This window comes from Canis aureus, chromosome 25, assembly GCF_053574225.1.
Source record: "Canis aureus isolate CA01 chromosome 25, VMU_Caureus_v.1.0, whole genome shotgun sequence".
Lineage (NCBI taxonomy): Eukaryota > Metazoa > Chordata > Mammalia > Carnivora > Canidae > Canis > Canis aureus.
In genome coordinates this window covers 14,523,665-14,545,271 of record NC_135635.1, presented here as the reverse complement: position 1 = coordinate 14,545,271, position 21,607 = coordinate 14,523,665, and the positions used below count along the sequence as shown (strand labels likewise).

Here is a 21,607-nt window from a genome sequence, read left to right as displayed (position 1 = left end):
ATGTCCTGGGTAAACCAAAAACTAAAAAGAAGTGAACAAGATAAAGAGGTGTCACTGTTGATCAGTGACAACAGATACTATTTGTGCTAAGTAAGAATTGAAATCACACAATGACTACATCCAGTAAGAGCAGAAACATGAGGCTGGGAGGGGATGCACAGGTCAGCAGCTATAAAAGCTGCCTTCATCAAGAATGAAATAGAGAATGTTTTCTGCCGTATTTCAAATAAATCCCCCAATTGAATTTTTGTCCTTGTACTAAATAGCAAGTACCTTTTTCATCTGATTCTGAATCTGATTCATCAGAGCTTTCACCCCCTTCAATGTCATCTTCTTCTTCCTCTTCCTCCTCCTCTTCTTCCTCATGATCACTCACTTCTTGACTTTCTTCCTAAAATGTGATTTGTGACTATTAATAGTACAATATGAGCAAAACAAACAGATTACCTCATTAAGAGAGATTGCTAGAGTATAAAATACAGAAGTACACAAATTTCACTTTTCATCAGTTCAAAAACCATTCCACAATTTTAGGGTTATTATATAACTTTTTCTTAAATAAAATAGTACTTTATCTCTCCTAATATTCTACTTCCTCCCTACCCCCCCACCAATGCTTTCTTGTTGGACGAGATAGAGAGTTGCCAGTATTTTATAGCTCATGTTTCTGAAGAAGTCCTCAAGTAAAGAGTTTAAAATGGAGGCATGATAACCATTTCTCTTTTCAACATAGTATAGTTACCATAAACAAGCTAAATGCAGGCACTGAAATATACAAGTTCATTCTTTCAACTTACCACTTCTAATTCATTGTTTTCTCTTTCTGTAATACCCTTTTCTTCTTTCTTCTCTTGGTCAGTGTCTGTATTATCCTCTTTACTGGCCACACTTTAAAAAAAAAGGAACAAAAGGGTACAATATTAAAATAGAGATGAAAATTGTTCACTTTTGTCTCCCAGATTTTAAAAATCATCAATTGTTTGTGAAAACTAGAAGGTTTATCATTTGACTGAGCAAAGTTATGTCTGAGGCTTCAGGGGAAAACAGAAATTGCCATTCAAACAATGGTGATTTAAATCACTGGAGAAAAGCTTATTTTCTAGAAACACTGAGGAATAGATTATACCATAGGGCATGAGATCTGATGGGACAGCTAAGAACTAGTCACAGTAACAACTAATTAACTAGAACATAGGTGATTAAAATTAAAAGGAAATCAAAACAAATTATTTTTCTTTTCTCATCTAAACATAGGACTTTTCCCATCTAAATATAAAGAAACAGAAGCTAAATATTTCTTGATGTCCTAATCCATTTAAGAGTAAATTTAAAGATCCAGAATAAATCTGCTCACAGATTTATTTGTAGTAAGTTTGTCTACCCTGGCTGCATCCATTCGAGTGGTTAGGTCTCCTCTGGTTAACAGCATAGGCTTTTGTCCTAGGCTATACCTATGGCACAGGACTCTTCTTAAAATGTTCTCAGAGAAATGGATCTTTGCACTTCAAAACTATCTGAAGTTCTTAGCCTCACCTTTGACTGAATAGGAAATTCCAGGATCTGCCACAAGACTGGCCATACAAACAGAAGCTTCCTCTTGGGTCATCTGGTACTAACAGCTCTAACTACATACTGATGTCAGGTAATGGTTATAACTAAACTCATTAACTCCTGGTGGCCCTGACAAAAAAACAGTGCACACTACAGTGAGCAAAGTTTTTCACATTTAATTCACTACACTCTTAGGTCTTAGCATCCTTGATTAATTATGTACAGAAGTTGCACATCTGTTCACTTGACTCATACATCTAATCAAGCTAAATAATATTAAGTGAACTTTAAATAAATCTATATGTGAAAGATTTCTTCTTGTGCTACTGTAACATTTTGAAATCATCAAGAATAAAAAAAAATACTCGAAAAGGCAATATTCTCTAAATAAAATTCCCCTAGAAAGAGCTTAAAATCTTTATCAAAATAACTTTATAACACTTATCGTTTTTTCAGATATTCTGCTACACTAAAAACTGTCCTAATACCTGGACTTGTTTCTAGCTTCTAAAGCCAAAAATTTAATCTTATTTAAGCTTTTTATTATTAAATAGTAACCCTAAGTTCCAATTCTCACAGTGGCTTTTGTACTCAGAACAAGGAAAACACTTTTCCTTTTAAGTACTTTTCAGAGTTCTTAATTTAGATTTATTTATATGATTATTTCTTTAATTTCTGTCTTCCTTAGTAACCTCTAAGCCTTTTGAGGGCAGGGTTCATGATCGTTTGACTCAGCATTATGTCCCCAGTACCCAGGGGATGTACATAATAAATGTGCAGTAAGTGTTTACTAAATATATCAATCTCTATGACTGTGCATGAGCACCTGTTTGTCACCTCTATGTGTCTTATGCACTAATTATGTTGGAGTCTAATGGTATAGGCTGAAAGATGCATAAAGATGCATGGAATACAGCATGTCTCTAGAGTGAGAAGGAACAACCAGTAGCAATATCAATAAAACAATCTTAACTGGAAAAAAACCAAGTAAATTATAACAGGGTTCCATGAACACTGTTAAATCATTCTGTTAGAGAAAAATGTTGATTATACTGATGCTTCTCTTAAATCACTTGTATTATACTAGGGCTATTGATTTTCCATCATACAGTTCCAACCAAAACTCTGGAAACTCCCCTTCACCCATCATCCCATTCAAAGTACAGTACCATGTACTCAGATATACTTGAGGTTTAGGACTAAGGTTAAGGCTAGGATGGTGAATCTGTTTGGAAAGATATTTCCCATCAGCATTCCCCAGTCTCTCTCCTACACAGTCTTCCTTCCTCACCTGTAAATTGTTGCAGCACACAAATTTGTTATTGTTGGTTGTATCATTATTTAAGCTCCATCCAAATTCTTTTTTACTCTGGTTTACAGCTAAATAACCACTTTATTCTAACCCTCCTACCTTCTCCACGTCACCTGTATCCAGCAAATGTTTATATATATCATTTATATATAGAGTTAACTCATATATAAGCTGTTCACGTCAATTCTGATGGCAGAAAGATCAGCAGTTGTAACTTTACGTTATTAATTTACCTTTATAAATCACATAAGACTTAAACTTTTAAAATACAAGTTGACACTTTATAATTATTGTACCTTAATTCAAGTTTTCCTCAATAAAGTGAGACAAATTGATATCTAAAATAACTAAGCAACAATGAAAGATATTTAAGTTTGCAGGTTACAGAGATTCAGAATTTTGCAGTTGGAAGGAACACCAGTGATCATGGGGCTTAACCCCTTTGACATCTGACAACCAATGTCAACATTTTTATTGACAAACTAAAAAAGAAACTCTGGCCAGGGAAGTCAATCCACTCAAGGGGCTAAAACCAAGTGTCTTGACTCCAGGCCAGTATTCTAGAATCTTATGCTGAAAGTGCAGTCCATAGATCAGGAAGCATCAACATCACCCAGAAGCTAGTTAGATAAGCAAAATCTCAGTTCCACTTCAGTTTTATTGAATCCGAATCTTCATTTTACTAAACTACTCAGGTGATTTGTGTGTGTATATATATATATATTCTAGTTTGAAATGCCTCATCCTAGAACACGAAACTGCTCTGCTTTTGCTATTCCTTAAGGGATGATATAAAAAACTGGAAAATTTTACACACTAAAGACACTTAAAAGACTTGAAAATTTTAAGGTGGAAGGTGTTTCCATATGCTACTTTAACTATGCATTTTATTTTGACCTTCTGAAATAGAAGAAATCTCACATTTTTAATGCCATAATTTAATTCTAATGATAAATATAATGTCCTAAATATACACTAATTAGGTGAATTCTAGTGCAACTTATAGACAATTAGAATTACATTCTCATTATAAAATACTTTAAATAAGTTATAGAATTATAGAATAAAATTATTGATATTGTAGAATATCGTATGATATGTGGAATATAAATTATTAAATAATTTTAAGAAAATATTATTTTTAAACTTTCGTATTTGAAATAAGATATTGCTGTAACTACTATTGCATAGTAAAAGGTCTCAAATGGCTTATTTTAAGTAAGAGATGAAATTTCTAGAGCGGTGCTTCTAAAATATTTAAATATTGTTTCTTAATCATTTTGATTATATATTCTGGAGGTTTATTTAGAAAAAATATGAAGAGAAGTTCTGATATGAAGTAAAATATTAATTGATCCTGGTGTAAATAACTATAATTCTGAGTGACTAAAATGCAAATTATTATATAGAGAGTACAGATATGTGCTTCTAAATTTTGCTTAAATTTCAAGTGAAAAAAAGAAAATATCCTGTTTCTGATGCTCACTTCAAATACAGTTTAAAAGCAACACTTATTTTTCTAATTCAACCTTAAAAATGCCTTGTAAATCTTATCTGTAATAAGACCACAGTTCCTGTTGCTTTGTTGTCATTTAATGTTGTTTTGTAAAACTATAACAAATATTTGTATACAAATATAATATAATATTATAATATATTATTACAAATATTACACCAAATAAGGAAGGGGGAAAACCCATCTATGACTTAGCATGGGCTGCAACAAAGTCTTAATTCCTACCCAATTAAAAATTCTCAGTCTGCTCACAAATTTTTGAAAGATATATTCTGAAAGCCAATGGTGGGTTTTTGGTCATGTTTAGCCTCAAAAAGGTAAGTCATCATCATAATTGTGATAGTTTATCTGAAATCACATGAAATTGCCTGAATTTTGATCCACATAACTAGTGAGGGTTTTATTCTGAAAAAAATAGTTTCTAGAAATATATTTGGTGTATTTGTAATTTTATAATATCACCATTAATTTTAGGAGCACCAAGCTAATCTAGTCTGAAACAATCTATAATTCTATAACACATTTCCTTGTGAATGGCAACTATTTAAATGACATTTTAATAAAAACCTGGGAAATATTCCAACCTTCTTTCTTCTCGATTGCTTTCCTCAAGTTTCTGTAGCCTTCAAAATCACGAGGCACAGTATTGGAAGGCCAAGCCAATGAAGGACAAACCAGACAGTAAAAAGCGAAAGTGATAAGAAGGTAAAAATGATACATGAGCTTGAAGACTTTAAAATAAATTTTAAAAGATATCATCAAAGGACAATACACAGTAAAAAGGCAATACATTTTGTATGAATAAAAAGTAGAAAAACAAGCAGTATTATATCTAAGAAGAGTATTAGACTATCAGTTGAAATTATTTAGCAGTAAAATGTAGAGTCTCAGTTTATATAACTTGATCAGTAGTAAGAGTGTGTGGATACCACTGCTTTTTTAAAATCTGCAATGGATCCATTTTCTTAGCTTCCCCAAAAAAAGCCTTTCAATGATATCCTCTTCCTTTTAAGCCTTCCCCAAATGACCTTTATATGGCATCATTTAAAGAACTTCAAAAAGTAATGCCTTTATACTATAATATGAAAATAATAACCATTAATACTACATACTAGAATACTACTTTTAAAACTTGTTTTCTATTTTTAATATACTACATGTGAACATCACTAAATCTAAAAAAAATCTATTTCAAAATTATACATGAAATGGTATTACAGTCAAATGAGTATGGTTGTTATGATATCAGTGAAAAACTGTAATTTTATTAATTGAAAATAAAATCTCATAATATCACTGTACTAATAATTAGAAACTATTAAAAGGATTAAGGCAAAAGTGGCAATAAAATGGGAAATGTAGTACCTTCCATTAGTAAGATTGTTTCAATCAGAAAAATAAAAGAAAAACTAAAAATACGTGCTTAAAGATTTTGAGATATAATTTAAACAATATTCAACACACAGAATTGGGGATCTTTACTCAATGGAATGTACCTGAATACCAATATTTGTCATATAAACAAAAAGATAGATGTGCTAGGCTCTGATGAAGAATATAGCAACCTTGATATAGCATACTTCCAACCAGAATTCCAAAAATATTTTTCAGAATCATCAATATTTTTAAATGAAGAGATTGAGTCTTATGTATAAATTATTTCAAGCCAGTTCTTTTCATGTGCTTGCATGTGATTTTACTTGTTGGCCTGTGGTTAATTTTCATAATCAACTGCTATTATAAGAAGAGACTAGCAATCTTTCTGGGAAAAAATTCCAGAGTGATATTCACCAGGGATCAAAAGGTCCCATATAATGGCTAGGAAAAGGAGAATAAAGCCATCACCTAAGAAATCTAGGGGTTCCAAAGATTCAACCTGATACCACTAAACACAACTATAATGCAGTCTGATGAATTAGTAAAGTTTTTTTTATATATATAATTTAAGTCATTTAAAGCTAGATATCCAAAAACATGGGGATCAACGCCTAATCTAGTCTTATACTAATGAAAATGAGCCACAGTGGCTCAAAGGATATGGTTCCTTCCTGGCAAAGAGCCCAAATTTTCTATGCCCAATATGCGGAATTTTTATTTATCTTATACAAGAGAGCTCTATTAAAATGTATGAATGATATGAGCTAATAAGTAGATAAACATTAGATGCCTTCTCAATTATTCCTTTTAAACAACATGGCAACAAGTAGTTTAAAAAGACAGTGGGGGGGCAGAAAAATAAACTAATAATCTGATACTTCTCCATAATTTAAAGTTGAGTTTTTATTCCATTTAGTTCCATTACATGGAGAAAGAATGTTTCTCCTATAAAGAGGAGAGAGAGAGAATGACAAAATCTTGTCAACAATTTTAACATTTTTGTTACTGAAAAAGAGGTAATAGTCTCTTCAATTTTTTCACTTTACTTTGTTACACTCTCTCATTTTCTTATCTACAACTATGGATGATTTTACAGCTCAACAGAAAATAAATCTTAAACCTATCACATATTAGCTAATTTTTGTAGCTTTGATAAAGACTTTGACGCAGAAAAAGGTGAAATTTCCATGTAAAACAGGACTTATGATGCCTTCCTTGAACATAAAAGCAGTTTCTGACATAAAAATGACCTGGTTGCTACTCTTCCTACCAACAATTACTTTGTCAGAGGTCTTGTGGCCACTACAACCAAAAATTAACAAATACAAAACAAAGTAAGTTAAAAGAAGTGGAGCTCCTAAACAATTTGTGGCTTTAGTGGGGAGGAAAGAAAGCAGCTATAAGAATAAGGACAGCTTAGGAAATCTGAACCCAAAACTAAAGCCCCAAATAGATCTTGGCAACTCTCAGCTACAAGAAGGTAAAAATCTTCGTTACATAACGTAGTTTTTTTTTTTTCTTCATGAGGTTGCTATCCAAAATCTCAGTATTTGAATTAACACTTCCTCTTTAAAAATTACAAACATCCTTAGAAAGGCTTATTGGTTATAAGTTATAACGTGGATATATATAGAGAGTGGATTTCGTTAGCCACAGATAGTTTTGCCCCCCAATTTGAATTTCAGGAGAAGAGAGAAGAAAGTAGATAATTTTTGAAATCAGGAATACTTTGGAGTAGAGTAGAATTACATGAGAACTGACCACAAGAGGAGGAATGGACCAAGACAGGCAGCATAAGGACACAGGTGGTCAGAAGATGGAATAAAAAGGATGGCTAAGGCAGACACTCACACTTTTTCCCCAAAGGTTGTAAATCCATGAAAGAAAAGAAAGTTTCCCCCTTTCCCCCTTTCCCTTCTGAATTGCTCTTACCATACTACAAGATGGGTAAAAATCATTTTATATAAAGTCAGTTGAGAAAGCTGGACAATATGCATTTATAACATTTTCTAGAGAAAAATCAGTCCTAAATTCCAAAGAAAATTTTTTCCAAAGAATTTTTAAATGAACTTACTGTGTATAAGGTTGAAGGAGTATCTCAATTTTACCATGCCCTCTCTGATGAATAAAATAAATAAATATGAGGGATATAAAAGAACTCAACCAGAATCCATATACTAAACAGGAGCTACAGCCTCCAAAGAGTTCCTATGGAAGATGAAACAAACTGCAAGCCTTCTAAATATTTCTAGAACTCTGTGTTTATTATTTGTTTCAACTGTAGTAAACCCTTTAGCTAAAATGACAGTTTACCTACATTTTTAAAATAGGAATTTACATTATATATAGCCTAAAAGTTATAAGGATCTACAGTAAAAAGCTAATAATGAAATGCTTTAATCAAGCTGAATAAAACAGTATTAGTATTTGTGTTTAAATCCACAACAAGGTTTGAATAGACTGTGTTAAGAAAAATTGTATTAAATTCTGTAATTTATATATGGACTAATATAAACTCATAAGGCTTTCAGGCAGTTTATGGTACACAAGAAAATTTTTTTCTAGGTTCACATTATATAGATTTCAGTTCTACAAGGACATAATATGGCATGTATGTGAACATGCTTTATGAAGCATTTTTTAAAGTATTACATATGATTATTCATTTTTAGGAAGTATTAATTTTTTTATTTTAAGTTATCATTTACTTTTTTCAAGATGAATAAGGTAATAACTGTAAATTTATCTCATCTAGTTTGGTTTTTTCCTCACCATTTTTTTTTTATTTCATATCACTGTTTGTTTAAAAAATTACTTATTTTTTCACTCAGGTTCTTATGTGGAAATACAGTTGTTTGGTAAGATCTTCTTATTAACATCTGCTATTATTTTTATCATAACAATTATTCTATCTATCATAATCACTGAAATAGTCCATTTTTCACTTTGAAATAACAGCCATTGGGATGCCTGGGTGGCTCAGCAGTTTAGCACCTTTCTTTGGCCCAAGGCGTGATCCTGGAGTCCCAGAATTGAGTCCTACATCAAGCTCCTTGCATGGAGCCCGCTTCTCTCTCTGCCTGTGTCTCTGCCTCTGTGTGTGTGTGTGTGTGTGTGTGGGTGTCTCATGAATAAATAAAATCTTAAAAAAAAAAAGAAAGAAAAAACAGCTATTTAATTTTTTTTATCTTAAAAGCACCAAGGACAAATCTTAATAATAAAATATTTTTCCTTTAGTACTATTTACCAATCAAAATGCTTACCTCCCTGTATTGTCACAAAAATAATCTTCATCAGAGGTATTAGTTTAGGGTACCTATGATCACTATTAAAATGTCCAAAACAGGGCAGCCTGGGTGGCTCAGCAGTTTAGCACCTGCCTTCAGTCCAGGGCCTGATCCTGGAGACCTGGGATCGAGTCCCACGTCAGGCTCCCTGCATGGAGCTTGCTTCTCCCTCTACCTGTGTCTCTGCCTCTCTCTCTCTCTCTCTCTCTCTCTCTCTCTCTCTGTGCCACTCATGAATAAATAAATAAAATCTTAAAAAAAAATGTCCAAAACAACCTAGGTTTCTACTGGGATCTCTATTTTTCATTATTCATACCAAATGAGTGATTATGGTAATATCTCTAAATTTAACTCAAAACTAAACAGCAGATTCAGTTCATGACCTTGAGAAATATATCCTTTCTTATACTTAGTGTTCATGAACAAAACCAAGATCTTTAAAAACAAGTCATACTATTTGATATTTTGACCAAATACAGAACCGAATTTTACAAAAATAGTCTTGTGCGAAAGTCTCATTTTCATTCAAGCAGTATGTTGGGTCACATAGAATTCTGTGATCATTCTTTTAGTTTTAACTACCCTGCATAAAAGCTAATCATTATATATCTTACTGCTGCCATAATCGGTCATCCATGAAAAACACCTATTAAGACATTAGTATCTTAAGAATACAATTTCAGTTGCAATGCCTCCTAACCATAAATGTGTAACTCCCTGTTTTAATTATTCTGATTATTCCTTTTTAATTCAAGGACACACAGCAGAATTAACTTAAAAATTTTAAACCTCCAATTACTTTAGTCAACTGGATTGTTCAAGGAAGAAACGCCTGGTTGCCTAAATAAATTTCTAAATAAACTGAGCAAAGCAGCAGGTAGACTAAATGTCAAAAATAATTCTACAAAGCAAGTCTCTTGTAACAAACTATTTGATAGCTGTGCCCCTTTTGAATATCTAGCCAAAAATGCTTAAAGTGAATTTGACTGGCATGTTCAAAATATATTTAGTAAGTAATATGACTGCACCACAGAATCAACATGTAGACATGTAAGGAATTTGTGAATATTTAACCACTCATACCTTACAAGTGGTCAAATTTTAATTTTCCTCTTCTTTGCACCCAGTTGATTTCAGAGAAAGATATCATCAGGATGCAAAGAAAAGAAAGCCTAGAACAATGGTGAAAAGCTGAGTAACTCCTTGTTGATTCAAAAGGCCTAACATAACATAAATAACTTTGACATAATCAAATTAGGAGCCCTGCAGAAAATACTGAAGAGACCAAATGATATTAAATGACAGTCTGATGGATTCGTTTAGCCTTTAGTTAAACTAATCTAGACAGGAATCAGATTATATCCATGAGACTACTTAATTGCATTAGAAAATGGGAAAGAAATGAAAACAGTGAGTTGTAATGGTAGAGCAAGCTTTGCAGAAAAGATGAATGGAATGCAAAAGCAGCTATTTGAAAAACAATAAAATAATTTCTAAAAGTAATTTCACCTTGTCATAGTCTAAAATTAAATCTGCTACTATATTATTATAATTAAACTCATTTTTCTTACATACAAGTATAGGTAAACCATGAAAAGTATATCATTATAATTTTCAGCTAATTCAAATGACATTTCTCTTATTAATATACTCTGAGACTATGTATACTCACTGTAACTGCAAATTAGGATATACTGAAAAGTAAGAAAAACAGGGATTCATATAGTGATTTTATAACACTACCTTTTTTTCTTCTTCTTTTCTTTCCTTTTCAGCTTCTCTAAATCTTTCTTAGCTAGATCTATAATTTCAATGGTCTCTTTGTCTGAGGATAGTATAGTAGGAGAGAAAGCTGACGATCCACTGAAATATGGTGATCTTGCTGTGGCTCTTGTCAAGTTTTTTCGAAGGTTCTCATTCACTGCTTCACTTTCTAATAATTTCGCCCTAATGAATAAAAATATATTTAAACAGGAAACATTTTTTATTGTAGTAAAAAATTCATAGCATACAATGTACCACCCTAGGCATTTTTAAATGTATAGCTCTGCAGCACAAAGTACATCCACACTGTTGTGGATCTTGGCCACCTTCCATCTCCAGAATTTTCTTATCTTCTCCAGCTGAAACTCTGTACCCATTAAACATTAACTCCTCATTTCCCTCTCCTCCCATCCCCTAGCAACCACCATTATACTTTCTCTCTCTACAAATCTGACTACTCTAGGAATAAATAGGGAACATTTTAAATATATTGTGTCGTATGCTAAAAAGTCATTCAAAATGTATTCCAATGCTGCTACAAAGTATGGTGGTTGTTTTTTAAATAAACGTGCTCACAAACATTAACGTTTAGGATTTTTTTTAATTCCCTGATTAAATAATTGTAAATTTGAAATCACATTTTTAGTGCTCAAAAATACCAATGGTAATTAGATTAGTTGCATTCTGGCCAGTAGGCACTAGTGATCTTGCTTTGTAAACCCATCATTTAAATTTAAAATCTACAAGCACCATGGTCCCCTTTCTTTCAGTTCTCCATTCATCATGATATAATAGCATTTCCAAATCTTTGTAAGGAATAGTCAAACTTGCCCCTAGCTGGCTGAAAGACATCTGGCTCCTAAACATGGCGTGGGAAAAGATGGTATCTCCAAGGAAACCTGAGTTTGATAATTGAAAACATTCTTTTGTTTGCTCAAGCAGCCCTAATAATGACAGGAGAATAATGTATGCACTGTCAGTAATATGCAAAAAACATGGAATGACAAGATTCTAAAAGAGGGAACTCTTGAAACAAAAAGGGATTCAGAGTCCACTAGGCTAGTCTTCTATTTCTACTTGATTTAAACCATCAAGAACACAATTATCTACTTCAATAAACTAGATTTCCAAGGTCAATTTGGCAGAAGGGTGATTGAGACAGGGCACTCAAGCACTAAGCCAACGCAGGTGCCCCAATTTCAAAATCATTTTAAAGAAACTTCTGGGGGTGCCTGCGTGGCTCAGTCAGTTAAGGTCTGCCTTCTGCTCAGGTCATGATCCTGGGGTCCTCGGATGGAGCCCTGAGTAGAGAGCCTGCTTCTTCCTCTCACTCTGCCTCTCCCCCTGCTTGTGCTCTCTCACTCACTCTCTCTCTTTCAAATAAATAAATTCTTTTAAAAAATAAAAATAGGGATGCCTGAGTGGCTCAACAGTTGAGCGTCTGCCTTTAGCTCAGGGAGTGATCCCAGAGTTCTGGGAATGAATCCCACATCAGGCTCCCTACAGGGAACCTGCTTTTCCCTCTGCCTACGTCTCTACCTTTCTCTGTGTGTCTCTAATGAATAAATAAAATATTTAAAAATAAAAAATAAGAAAGCAAACTCTGAATATAATGCTGTCATTTTGCTAATCAAGAGCATAAACTAAGTATAAGAACACAACTTAACTATAAAAACTCAAAGTCAAAATTCACATTTTTCTGTATTTTCAATATAGCCTGGGTACATAATAATGAATGCTAAGACTAAACAAAAATATAATAAGTTAGCTATTAATAATGACCTGTTTTGTATTGGTTCCTTTATATAATAATCAGACAAGTTCTTTTTTATTACCTGATTTAAGCTTTTATTTCATAGGGGTATATACAATGCTTTTTCAATGCTGGTGCCTTTAGGGATCAACTCCATAAAGCCTGAGATACATTAGCCTAAGATGCTTTTTGGGTTTTTTTCCTAACAACTCTCTCTTTCTCTTCCCACTCACCAACCAGCCCTGCTGCCTGCATTTCATTTAATAGGAGACCAAGCAGTGAGTCATGAGGGGAAGTATACAAACTTCCTTAGGAAAGAGCAGACTGAGGGCTTACATCTAAGCTCTGTCACTCACTTGATCTTGGGCAATTAGCCTTAAAGCCTCTACTCTTTCCTCAGTAAAATCAGATGAAAATAGACATTTCCCTACAATTGTTTTGAGGATCAATGATATAATGAGTTTAAAATTCACCAGATTGATAATGTATTTAATGAATAATAACTATTCTTATCAAAAAACTGGAAATGATATAATTATCAAGAAGTAGGCAATCAGTTAAATAAGCCAATTACAACCACAAGATAGTACCACATGGAATGGTTTAAAAATCATGTCAGAAAAATATTTAATAACATTTTTAAATGCTCATATCAAAAAGTGCTCATATCTTGTCACATTTCAAAGATAGTGAAGCTACAGATATACCCTTATGTCAATTTTGCTAAAGTATGCATTCAAAAAACATTGAAGAGATATACCCAAATGTTAACATCAGTTCTAGTAATGGTAACAATATGAATGACTTTAATTTTTATACTTTCCTATCTTTTCAAAAATGTCTACAAAAATTTTAACTACTGCTCAAAAAAAACAAGAATTAATTAATTATATAGTGTCCATTACTATTGCTCAAAAAATGATGGGGCATGTAAATTTATTAAAAGGAAACTAGTGGGCAGCCCGGGTGGCTCAGAGGTTTAGCGCCACCTTCAGCCCAGGGCCTGATCCTGGAGACTCGGGATAGAGACCCACATCAGGCTCCCTGGAGCCTGCTTCTCCTGCTGCCTGTGTCTCTGACTCTCTCCCTCTGTGTCTCTCATGAATAAATAAATAAAATATTTTAAAAAAATAAAAAATAAAAGGAAACTAGTGCTATTACAACTAGAATAAAACTTAAAGTATAAACATTTCTAAGTGGCAATGCATCACCATAAATGTGCATTATATTAAAGGGGCTATGAATAAATGCCTTCTGAAGATGTAAGTTCTGATAGAAGTATGGATTGGAGTAGGATTTAGCAGAGACAAAAATGATATGAGAACTTGGACCTAAATAATACCACGTTAGGTTGTGACATCTTGTTCTTCCTTTTGAGCTCCATAATAACTCCTTGAGACTAGCAGGTATTACCTCATTCTTACAGATAAACAAACTAAAGCTCAGAGATGTTAGGGAACTTGTCCAAGGTCACACACTTATTAAAAAATAGAAAATTTAATTTCAATCCAGGTAATCCAATTTAAATTCAAAGTTCATTTATGCTTATTCCATATGTACATTATTTTTTTTATTGTAAATTACAGTCTTGGGATGCTAAGAGATTACCCTCAGGAGTGGGAGATACCTAATTAAAAAAACATCAAAGGGGGGCAGCCGGGGTGGCTCAGTGGTTTAGCGCTGCCTTCAGCCCAGGACCTGATCCTGGAGACCTGGATCGAGTCTCACATTGGGCTTCCCTGCATGGAGCCTGCTTCTCCCTCTGCCTATATTTCTGCTTCTCTCTCTCTCTCTCTCTCATGAATAAATAAATAAAATCTTTAAAAAAAAAACATCAAAGAAATTCTGAACAAGTAGAACAAGCCATTAACTTTTATACCAAGAAAGATTCGATCACAGATTGAACTCAGGGTCTAAGAGTCATCTCTGTTTTCCAAATGGCTTAAAGAATGGTCTTATATCAAGAACTTGAAAAAGAAAATATTAAATGTTGTGTTTAGCTACTATAAATGAAATGATTGTTTTGTAGGAAATAATGACACTAGTTAAGCCATTTGTTTTACAGCAAGATCAGGCTTAGACATGGCCCTAGAAGAGAAGAAATAAAGTACAAGAAACTTAAAATTAGCCTTAAAAATTGACCAGTGCCAAAGAAATAAAAGAGATAAAGAGTAGCAGCCTAGGAGGAGGAGACTGTTGACCACTCCCAAATGGTGAAGAAAGAGGCACAGGAAGGGAAGGCCCAAAAGTAACCTCATAGATATCGGTTATGCCAGTCCTGTACATCAGGTTAGGTAAGCTCCCAATAGAGGTACAGTAACTAGAGTAGGAGGAAAATATAGGAAGATAATATGGGAAGAGAAGAGAGAAAAACAGTTTGGAATGTGAAATTATGAGAAAGGCAAATCCCTATTCCTCTAAAGTTAACCTCACCAAAGGACTGAAATATCATGAACAGTTTTACTAAATAATAGACTCAACAAATAGCAATATTACTATACTACAAAACCCAAAACACTTACATTACATATTAAAAAACATGAACTATACCTGAGATCTTCGATTTCTTTGATATAACTGTGAATCATATTACTGATCTCCTCATTCCCTTCACCTGCAAGATAAAAATAAGGAATTTTTTAATTAAAATTTCCACAAAACAGAATCAGTGAAAAAAGTTACGGAAATAAAACAATAATGCTTTAAAACACAATTCATACAGATTTCCTACTCTTAATTACATACACAGACAATAATATTACTAAAACAAAGGGCACATTTTGTTTCTTCAAGAATGCATTATTTACACATTTAAGTATTTAACTTAAAATCACAGACTGTATGTACACAGATTGGTATTTCTACTGTAAATATTCCAGGTAATTAATGTACACAAAGAATGTTCCCTGCTTTCCAGGAGTTAATCACTCACTCATCCCACCTAACATACATACCTGCTCTAGCAAGAACCTGGTTGGCCTGATCACTAACAAGCTGCGTGATTCTGGCCCTCAATGCATCAACTGTCTCTTGCATGGCTTTAATTCTTACACGTAGATTATTATTTTCAGTCTGTAGCATAGCATTCTCATGAAACATGTCATTGATACTTTCCACACCCTCCTCATCGATTATTCTTTTACCCTAGAAAAGGAAAATATTTCCCTGTTTGTTGAGGAGTCTAAATATACAAGAATTTTATCTAAAAATACTACACATCTACAACAAAGAGCCCTTTGGTTTTAGTAGCCTCGAGGCAAATGAGATCTTTTTTCCCCTCTACTATATCCCTCTGTGGTGCACTTGTCACTAAAGAAAGTGACTAAGGAAGCTTTTGAAACAAGATGTTGGTTGGGTTGATAGACTGAACAATATTAAAGGTTATTCACAAGGAAAACTAGAGAATTCTGTTTCCAAAAGAAGGAAGCCATTAGTTTGACAGACAAGAGACTCTGGAGACATGTATGGATAAGCCATCACAAAAAGGCATCACTGTCTTCACAAGATGTACCACAAAATGCAAAGTCAAACCCATTCACTCACTGTTTTATATTCCATGAGCTCCATCTGAAGCCGTGTGATCTCACTACGAAGTGCATTGATTTGCTGACTAGCTCTGTCCTGATTGACCATCACTTTGTTCTTGATATTTCTAGCTCGATTGGCATATTTCAGGGTATTTAAGGTTTCCATAAAATCTCTGTCTGAAGGGCTAACACATGCTATCATGATTGTTTGGCTGAAAGTTAAAAAGAATAATTAGTTTTACAGAAAAAAGAAGTAAAACACTGAAATAAGCATTTTTAATATCCTGCCTTTTGAACAGTATCTTATCTTCAAGATACCAAAAGATTGATACTATTATTTTAAAGTAAAAGCAAATTTAAATGTCCCCTATGCTTTAACTCTATCTTAAGGGAAATGACTTTTTACTTAGGTAAAATTGGAGAAAATGAAATTATACTACACTTATTTTACCCATAATACTTTGAGAAAGTACAAGTGCATATATTTCTCACCTCTTTACAAAATTTTTCTGAAGCAATGCAAACAAATAATTCCAAAATTTAATCCATAATAATGACAAACTGTATTCAAAAATCATTTCTTTCATTACCTACTTAATATTTCAGGATTTTACATTTTTTTCTTTTTACTTAATTATTCATATCCTGATTTTTTTTAATGTTGGCAAAGAAATTTACACAAAATCGTATCATCTGAACAAGAATATTTAGTAAATCCACATGTTTTTCCAATATAAAACTTCATTTGTGATGGAGTGGTCAAAGCTCCTGAGCTTTTGGCCAGATTACACAGAAAAAAAAGGAAAATAGTACTTTATGGTCATGATGAATTGCTTTGCCAACCAAAGAACAGGATAGTGAAATGCTTAGTATGCCCCAGCTATTCTGTCTGTCAATGAAACAGGCATGAAGATTGTAATCAGCACTTAAACACTGACTGGAAAATGTATAGGAACTGCAAATGAAGAGCTAATTTACCCACCCTGGTAGAAAATTCATACCTATTAATTCTCATCTGTAGCCTTCTAGTCTGCTTCCTCTGCCACATTCCCCCAGTAATCTCAACAGAGCACTCATAGTAACACTTTTAAAAAGGGGTCCCATTCTACCCATCTTTTTCCCTTAGCAATGCTTGTTCATCTGTATTTAGTCTTATTATTATTCAAGATACAACACAGGTATCATCTAGTCAAGAATTCAACCATCAGTTTGCCTACTCTTTCTTTTCCTCATATCCTTTGTGTATCTCTTTTTTGTTGATTTTTATCATCATCATTATTATATTGAAATTTGATAAATCTCAACTCTTAAACTCTTAACTCCTAGAGGATAAAGATCAAGTTTTATTTGTCAGTATACTTTGTGTAACATAATACTGGAATCTAGCAAGTCATTAGTAAATGTGATGTGTGTCACATATACATAATATTTACTTATTAGAGATCAGAAAGTTAAAATAATTCATGCAGAGGAGCCTGGGCGGTTCAGTCAGTACTTCATCTCAGGTCATGATCTCAGTCAAGGTCCTGGGATCAAGCCCTGCCTTGGGGAGTCTCTTGGCCCTCTGCCTCTGCCCCTGTTCCTCCTTGTGCTGTCTTCTCTCAAATAAATAAATAAAATCTTAAAAAAAAAAAATCATGCATCTCTAGCTCCCTCTTTTAATGAAGAAAATAAGGTAATCAAGTGAGAGTAAAGGTTATGAACACTGATTAAAGAACAGGACTACTCAAAGTGTGGTCCCCAGGTTAGTGCCAGTCTGATAATTATTTGTTACACATTCACAATAAATTCAGAAATTGAGAGTAAGCATTTTAGACTTACAACATTTGAACTTGCTATAATCAATGACCTCATCTCACTGAATGGCGTATAGAGCAGTTCAAGTGTTTTCAAACTTAGATGGTAAGTCACAAACAGGCAAGCTGAGTGCAGTCATGCACCATATTATCTCACCACAAATTAGGGAGTGGGGTAGAACTCACCCTTCACAACTATTTTGAGAAGCACTGGGATCAAGTGCTTAAGGAGAATGGTAAAAGTCAGTAATGAGAGGAGCTAAGATCTATTGTATAGGGAAAAGATCACATATTAAATAAAATCCCAAAGATACAAATTTCAAAAATGGTTGTATTTATGAAAAATCCAAAGGAAATATTAGCTGTTTATTTTTAAAGTTTATATAAAACCACAATTCTGTTTTAAAGGAAACTGGAACACTTAAATAGGCCATTATGTTATGTATCTTAAATATTAATTATCATGTTATATCATATGTTAGGAGGAAATACATCACAATGTTAACAATAGTTACTTGTTTTAAAAGATTTTACTTACTTATTTCACACATAGAAAGAGAAAGAGCACAAGCAGGGGGAGCGGCAGGCAGAGGGAGAGGGAGAAGCAGGCTCCCCACTGAGCAGGAAGCCAAATATGGGGCTTGATCCCAGCTGGGATAGTGACCTGACCAGAAAGCTTAACCAAAAGATGCTTAACCGACTGAGCCACCCAGATGCCATCAACAGTAGTTATTTGTAGGTATTAAAAATATAATTGATTTTTACCTGTGCTATACATTTTTCTGTCTTTTTTAGAATTTTTGCTATAAATTTGTTGTAAGGCTCTATTAAGCATTATAAATTAATGAAACCAGTTTAGTTAAAAAAAAAATAAAAGTCACAAGTTATGCATTAGTAGATACAGTTTATTTCCAGAAATATCTTTGATCTGATTTTTCTTTTAAGAGTAATTTGTACAAATGTTACAAAACAATGATACTCTGTTCTCCAAGGCTTAAACAAAGTATAATGCTTTTGAACCAAAAGTTCAATTTCAAAAAATTTTAAATTTGACTTAACAAACAAAAATTGGTGTCTCATTGTAGTAAGACCTAGACTGATACTGAAGGTCAGCATGAAGATATATAGGGGAAGAAATATACAACAATGCAAGCAATATTGTACCTATACACAGAATGTGCTTGAAGAGAGAAGAGTTAACACAATGCAAACATTGTCTTAATATAAAATATATTTTATTTTAGGAGGAAATATAAAAATAATACTGTTGAATTCTGTAAAACAAAACTTTACTCCTAAATCTAAATAGATTTTATATTATCAAAATTCTTCGAATAAGTTGTTCAAAAAGGAAGTTTGTAAGTGTAATTACCAGATCATTTTTTTTACAATAAATGTGTCAGGCCATTGAAAGCACTGTAAAATAGATTCACTGTGGCTGTCTGTAACTTGTTGCATTACACCATGATTGACTTTATTTTTTTAACTTTCATTTTTATTATTTTAAAAGATATTTTATTTAATACGATTGACTTTAAATGCCAAAAATGTGTCCACTTATAAAGCCAACATGTTGATGTTTATAAAAAGGAATGCACTACCAAAAGAATGAGTTTAGCCGATGAAATATATCAGAATGATGCAAAGTATGGAAAAAAGAGGAATATCAGTGATATTAGAAAGTTAATAAACAGCAAACATCCCATGTTTCATTCAATTGACATTAAAAACAAGTTTTTCCACATGTAAAATACTTAGGATTTTAAGGATACTAAAAAGTATCAATATTTAATTACTTTGCAATTACTTAGAAGACATTTGTTATCAACAAAATGTTATTAGGCATCTGCTATATGCTTAAAGTAGAAATTATGATATGGTAGGAAAAGTACATGCTATGAAATTCATTTATAAGCTAAATGACTTTGAATAAACTATTTAACCTCTCTGGATTTCAATTTCCTTACCTGTAAAATAGGAACAATAACACCTACATCAGGGAATGTCATTAAGGATTTTATGAAATAATCACATACAATAATCACATGGACTCACCTATTTTAGGTACTTAAAACTTATCGGTTCCTCTTCTATTAATTTGCTTTATAACAAAAACAGTTCTTATAAATCACTTTACAAATTTACCTTAAAATTAAGGAGTAACTGAAATTCAGGAATATGAAGGATAATCACTTATGCATACCTATTACCCCCAAGGGAATCCTGTAGCAGCCTTGTCAGCTTAGAATCTCTATAGGGGACATGGGTGGCCCTCTTGCTCTTATCTCCCAAAGCACTTATGACATTGCCAAGTGCCAACTAAAAGAAAGAGAGAGAGAGAGAGAAGAAAGTGATAAAATTTTAGTAATTATAACACTTTAAAATAAAAAAGCTTATAAAGAATAATATGGGGTCAACAGATCCTCCAGACACTGACATCACCATCACACTGTATCTTAGTTGACCTTCTGCAGAGAAGCTTCAGTTTTAACCACTGGCTACAGTGAAACTTTTTCAGATGTATCTGAACATGTTTCAGTGGCCTAAACAAGAAAATAGACCAATGGCTTTTGTTTTTTCCTGACAGCACAAATGGAAATTCTACCATGACTTTATCTCCTAAGATATTCAGATCAATACAGAAAGTCTAGGATCCAGGTCACTCTCTTTAACACAACATTCAACCACAGTGTAAGCATCAAGATGGGTGTTGAAGTTGGGAGGTCTAGCTTTCTCTACTCCAGCCTCAGTTGTTAATTTCTGCACTGAAGGGTTACAATCATCTAGGAGCAAATACTGGACAATAGTAAAGTAGGACCATTTGTGGAGTCCCCAGCTCTAGGAAGGGAGGGAGGAAAGCAAAGCAGAAAACACAGGCCCTGATGCAATCTGCATCACAGAAATTTAAGGATGTCATTATTTAATGCAAGAACAAATGTCCAGTTTTATAATGAAGTAATAAGAGAAGATTGATTATACAAAGATTTGCCCTAAAACTTTTTCTTCCATATAACGAAAGCATTATACTAGCAAACACAAGGTATTTTGCAATTAAAAACACCACTAAAGGGATCCCTGGGTCACGCAGCGGTTTAGCGCCTGCCTTTGGCCCAGGGCGTGATCCTGGAGACCCGGGATTGAATCCCACGTCGGGCTCCCGGTGCATGGAGCCTGCTTCTCCCTCTGCCTGTGTCTCTGCCTCTCTCTCTCTCTCTGTGTGACTATCATAAATAAATAAAAATTAAAAAAAAAAAAAACACTAAATAAATAAATAAATACACCACTAGGTGGCACGGTGTTAAAATTAATTCCTAATATAATCTATGAAAGTTCCCATTTTAAAAGAATCATTACTTAAAACAAATGATTATAATTCCCAAAATAAAATGACTGTCATAAAATATTAGCAAAAATATCTACTTTGCAAGTCATGCTATGGGGAGCCCAGGTGGCTCAGCAGTTTAGCATTGCCTTCAGCCCAGGGCGTGATCCTGGAGAACTGGAATCGAGTCCCATGTCAGGCTCTCTGCATGGAGCCTGCTTCTCCCTCTGCCTGTGTCTCTGCATCTCTCTCTCTCTGTGTCTCTCATGAATAAATATATAAATAATATTTTTAAAAAAGAAAGTCATGCTATGAAACATTTAATATTAATATAAAATGTTGGTTTTGACATTTTACTTTTAAAGGTGGGAAGAATATTTTAAATATTTCTACTATATGTAT

The 21,607-nt window shown here is 33.3% G+C and overlaps 1 protein-coding gene across 17 annotated transcripts in view; it reads right to left on the bottom strand.

The window, feature by feature from the left end:
* Positions 1-21,607, bottom strand: part of KIF21A (kinesin family member 21A) — a 146,147-nt gene that overhangs the window by 44,076 nt on the left and 80,464 nt on the right. For 12 of the 17 annotated variants that reach the window (XM_077870472.1, XM_077870473.1, XM_077870476.1 and 9 more), the window contains exons 7-14: positions 20,087-20,202; positions 16,104-16,299; positions 15,515-15,704; positions 15,111-15,174; positions 10,787-10,990; positions 4,964-5,002; positions 798-888; positions 274-391 (exon numbers count right to left, since the gene is read on the bottom strand). In XM_077870472.1, coding sequence (XP_077726598.1) covers positions 274-391; positions 798-888; positions 4,964-5,002; positions 10,787-10,990; positions 15,111-15,174; positions 15,515-15,704; positions 16,104-16,299; positions 20,087-20,202 — 1,018 coding nt within the window. The remainder of the gene's footprint in view (positions 1-273; positions 392-797; positions 889-4,963; positions 5,003-10,786; positions 10,991-15,110; positions 15,175-15,514; positions 15,705-16,103; positions 16,300-20,086; positions 20,203-21,607) is intronic. The other 5 variants (XM_077870475.1, XM_077870487.1, XM_077870477.1 and 2 more) reach the window with 1 other exon arrangement.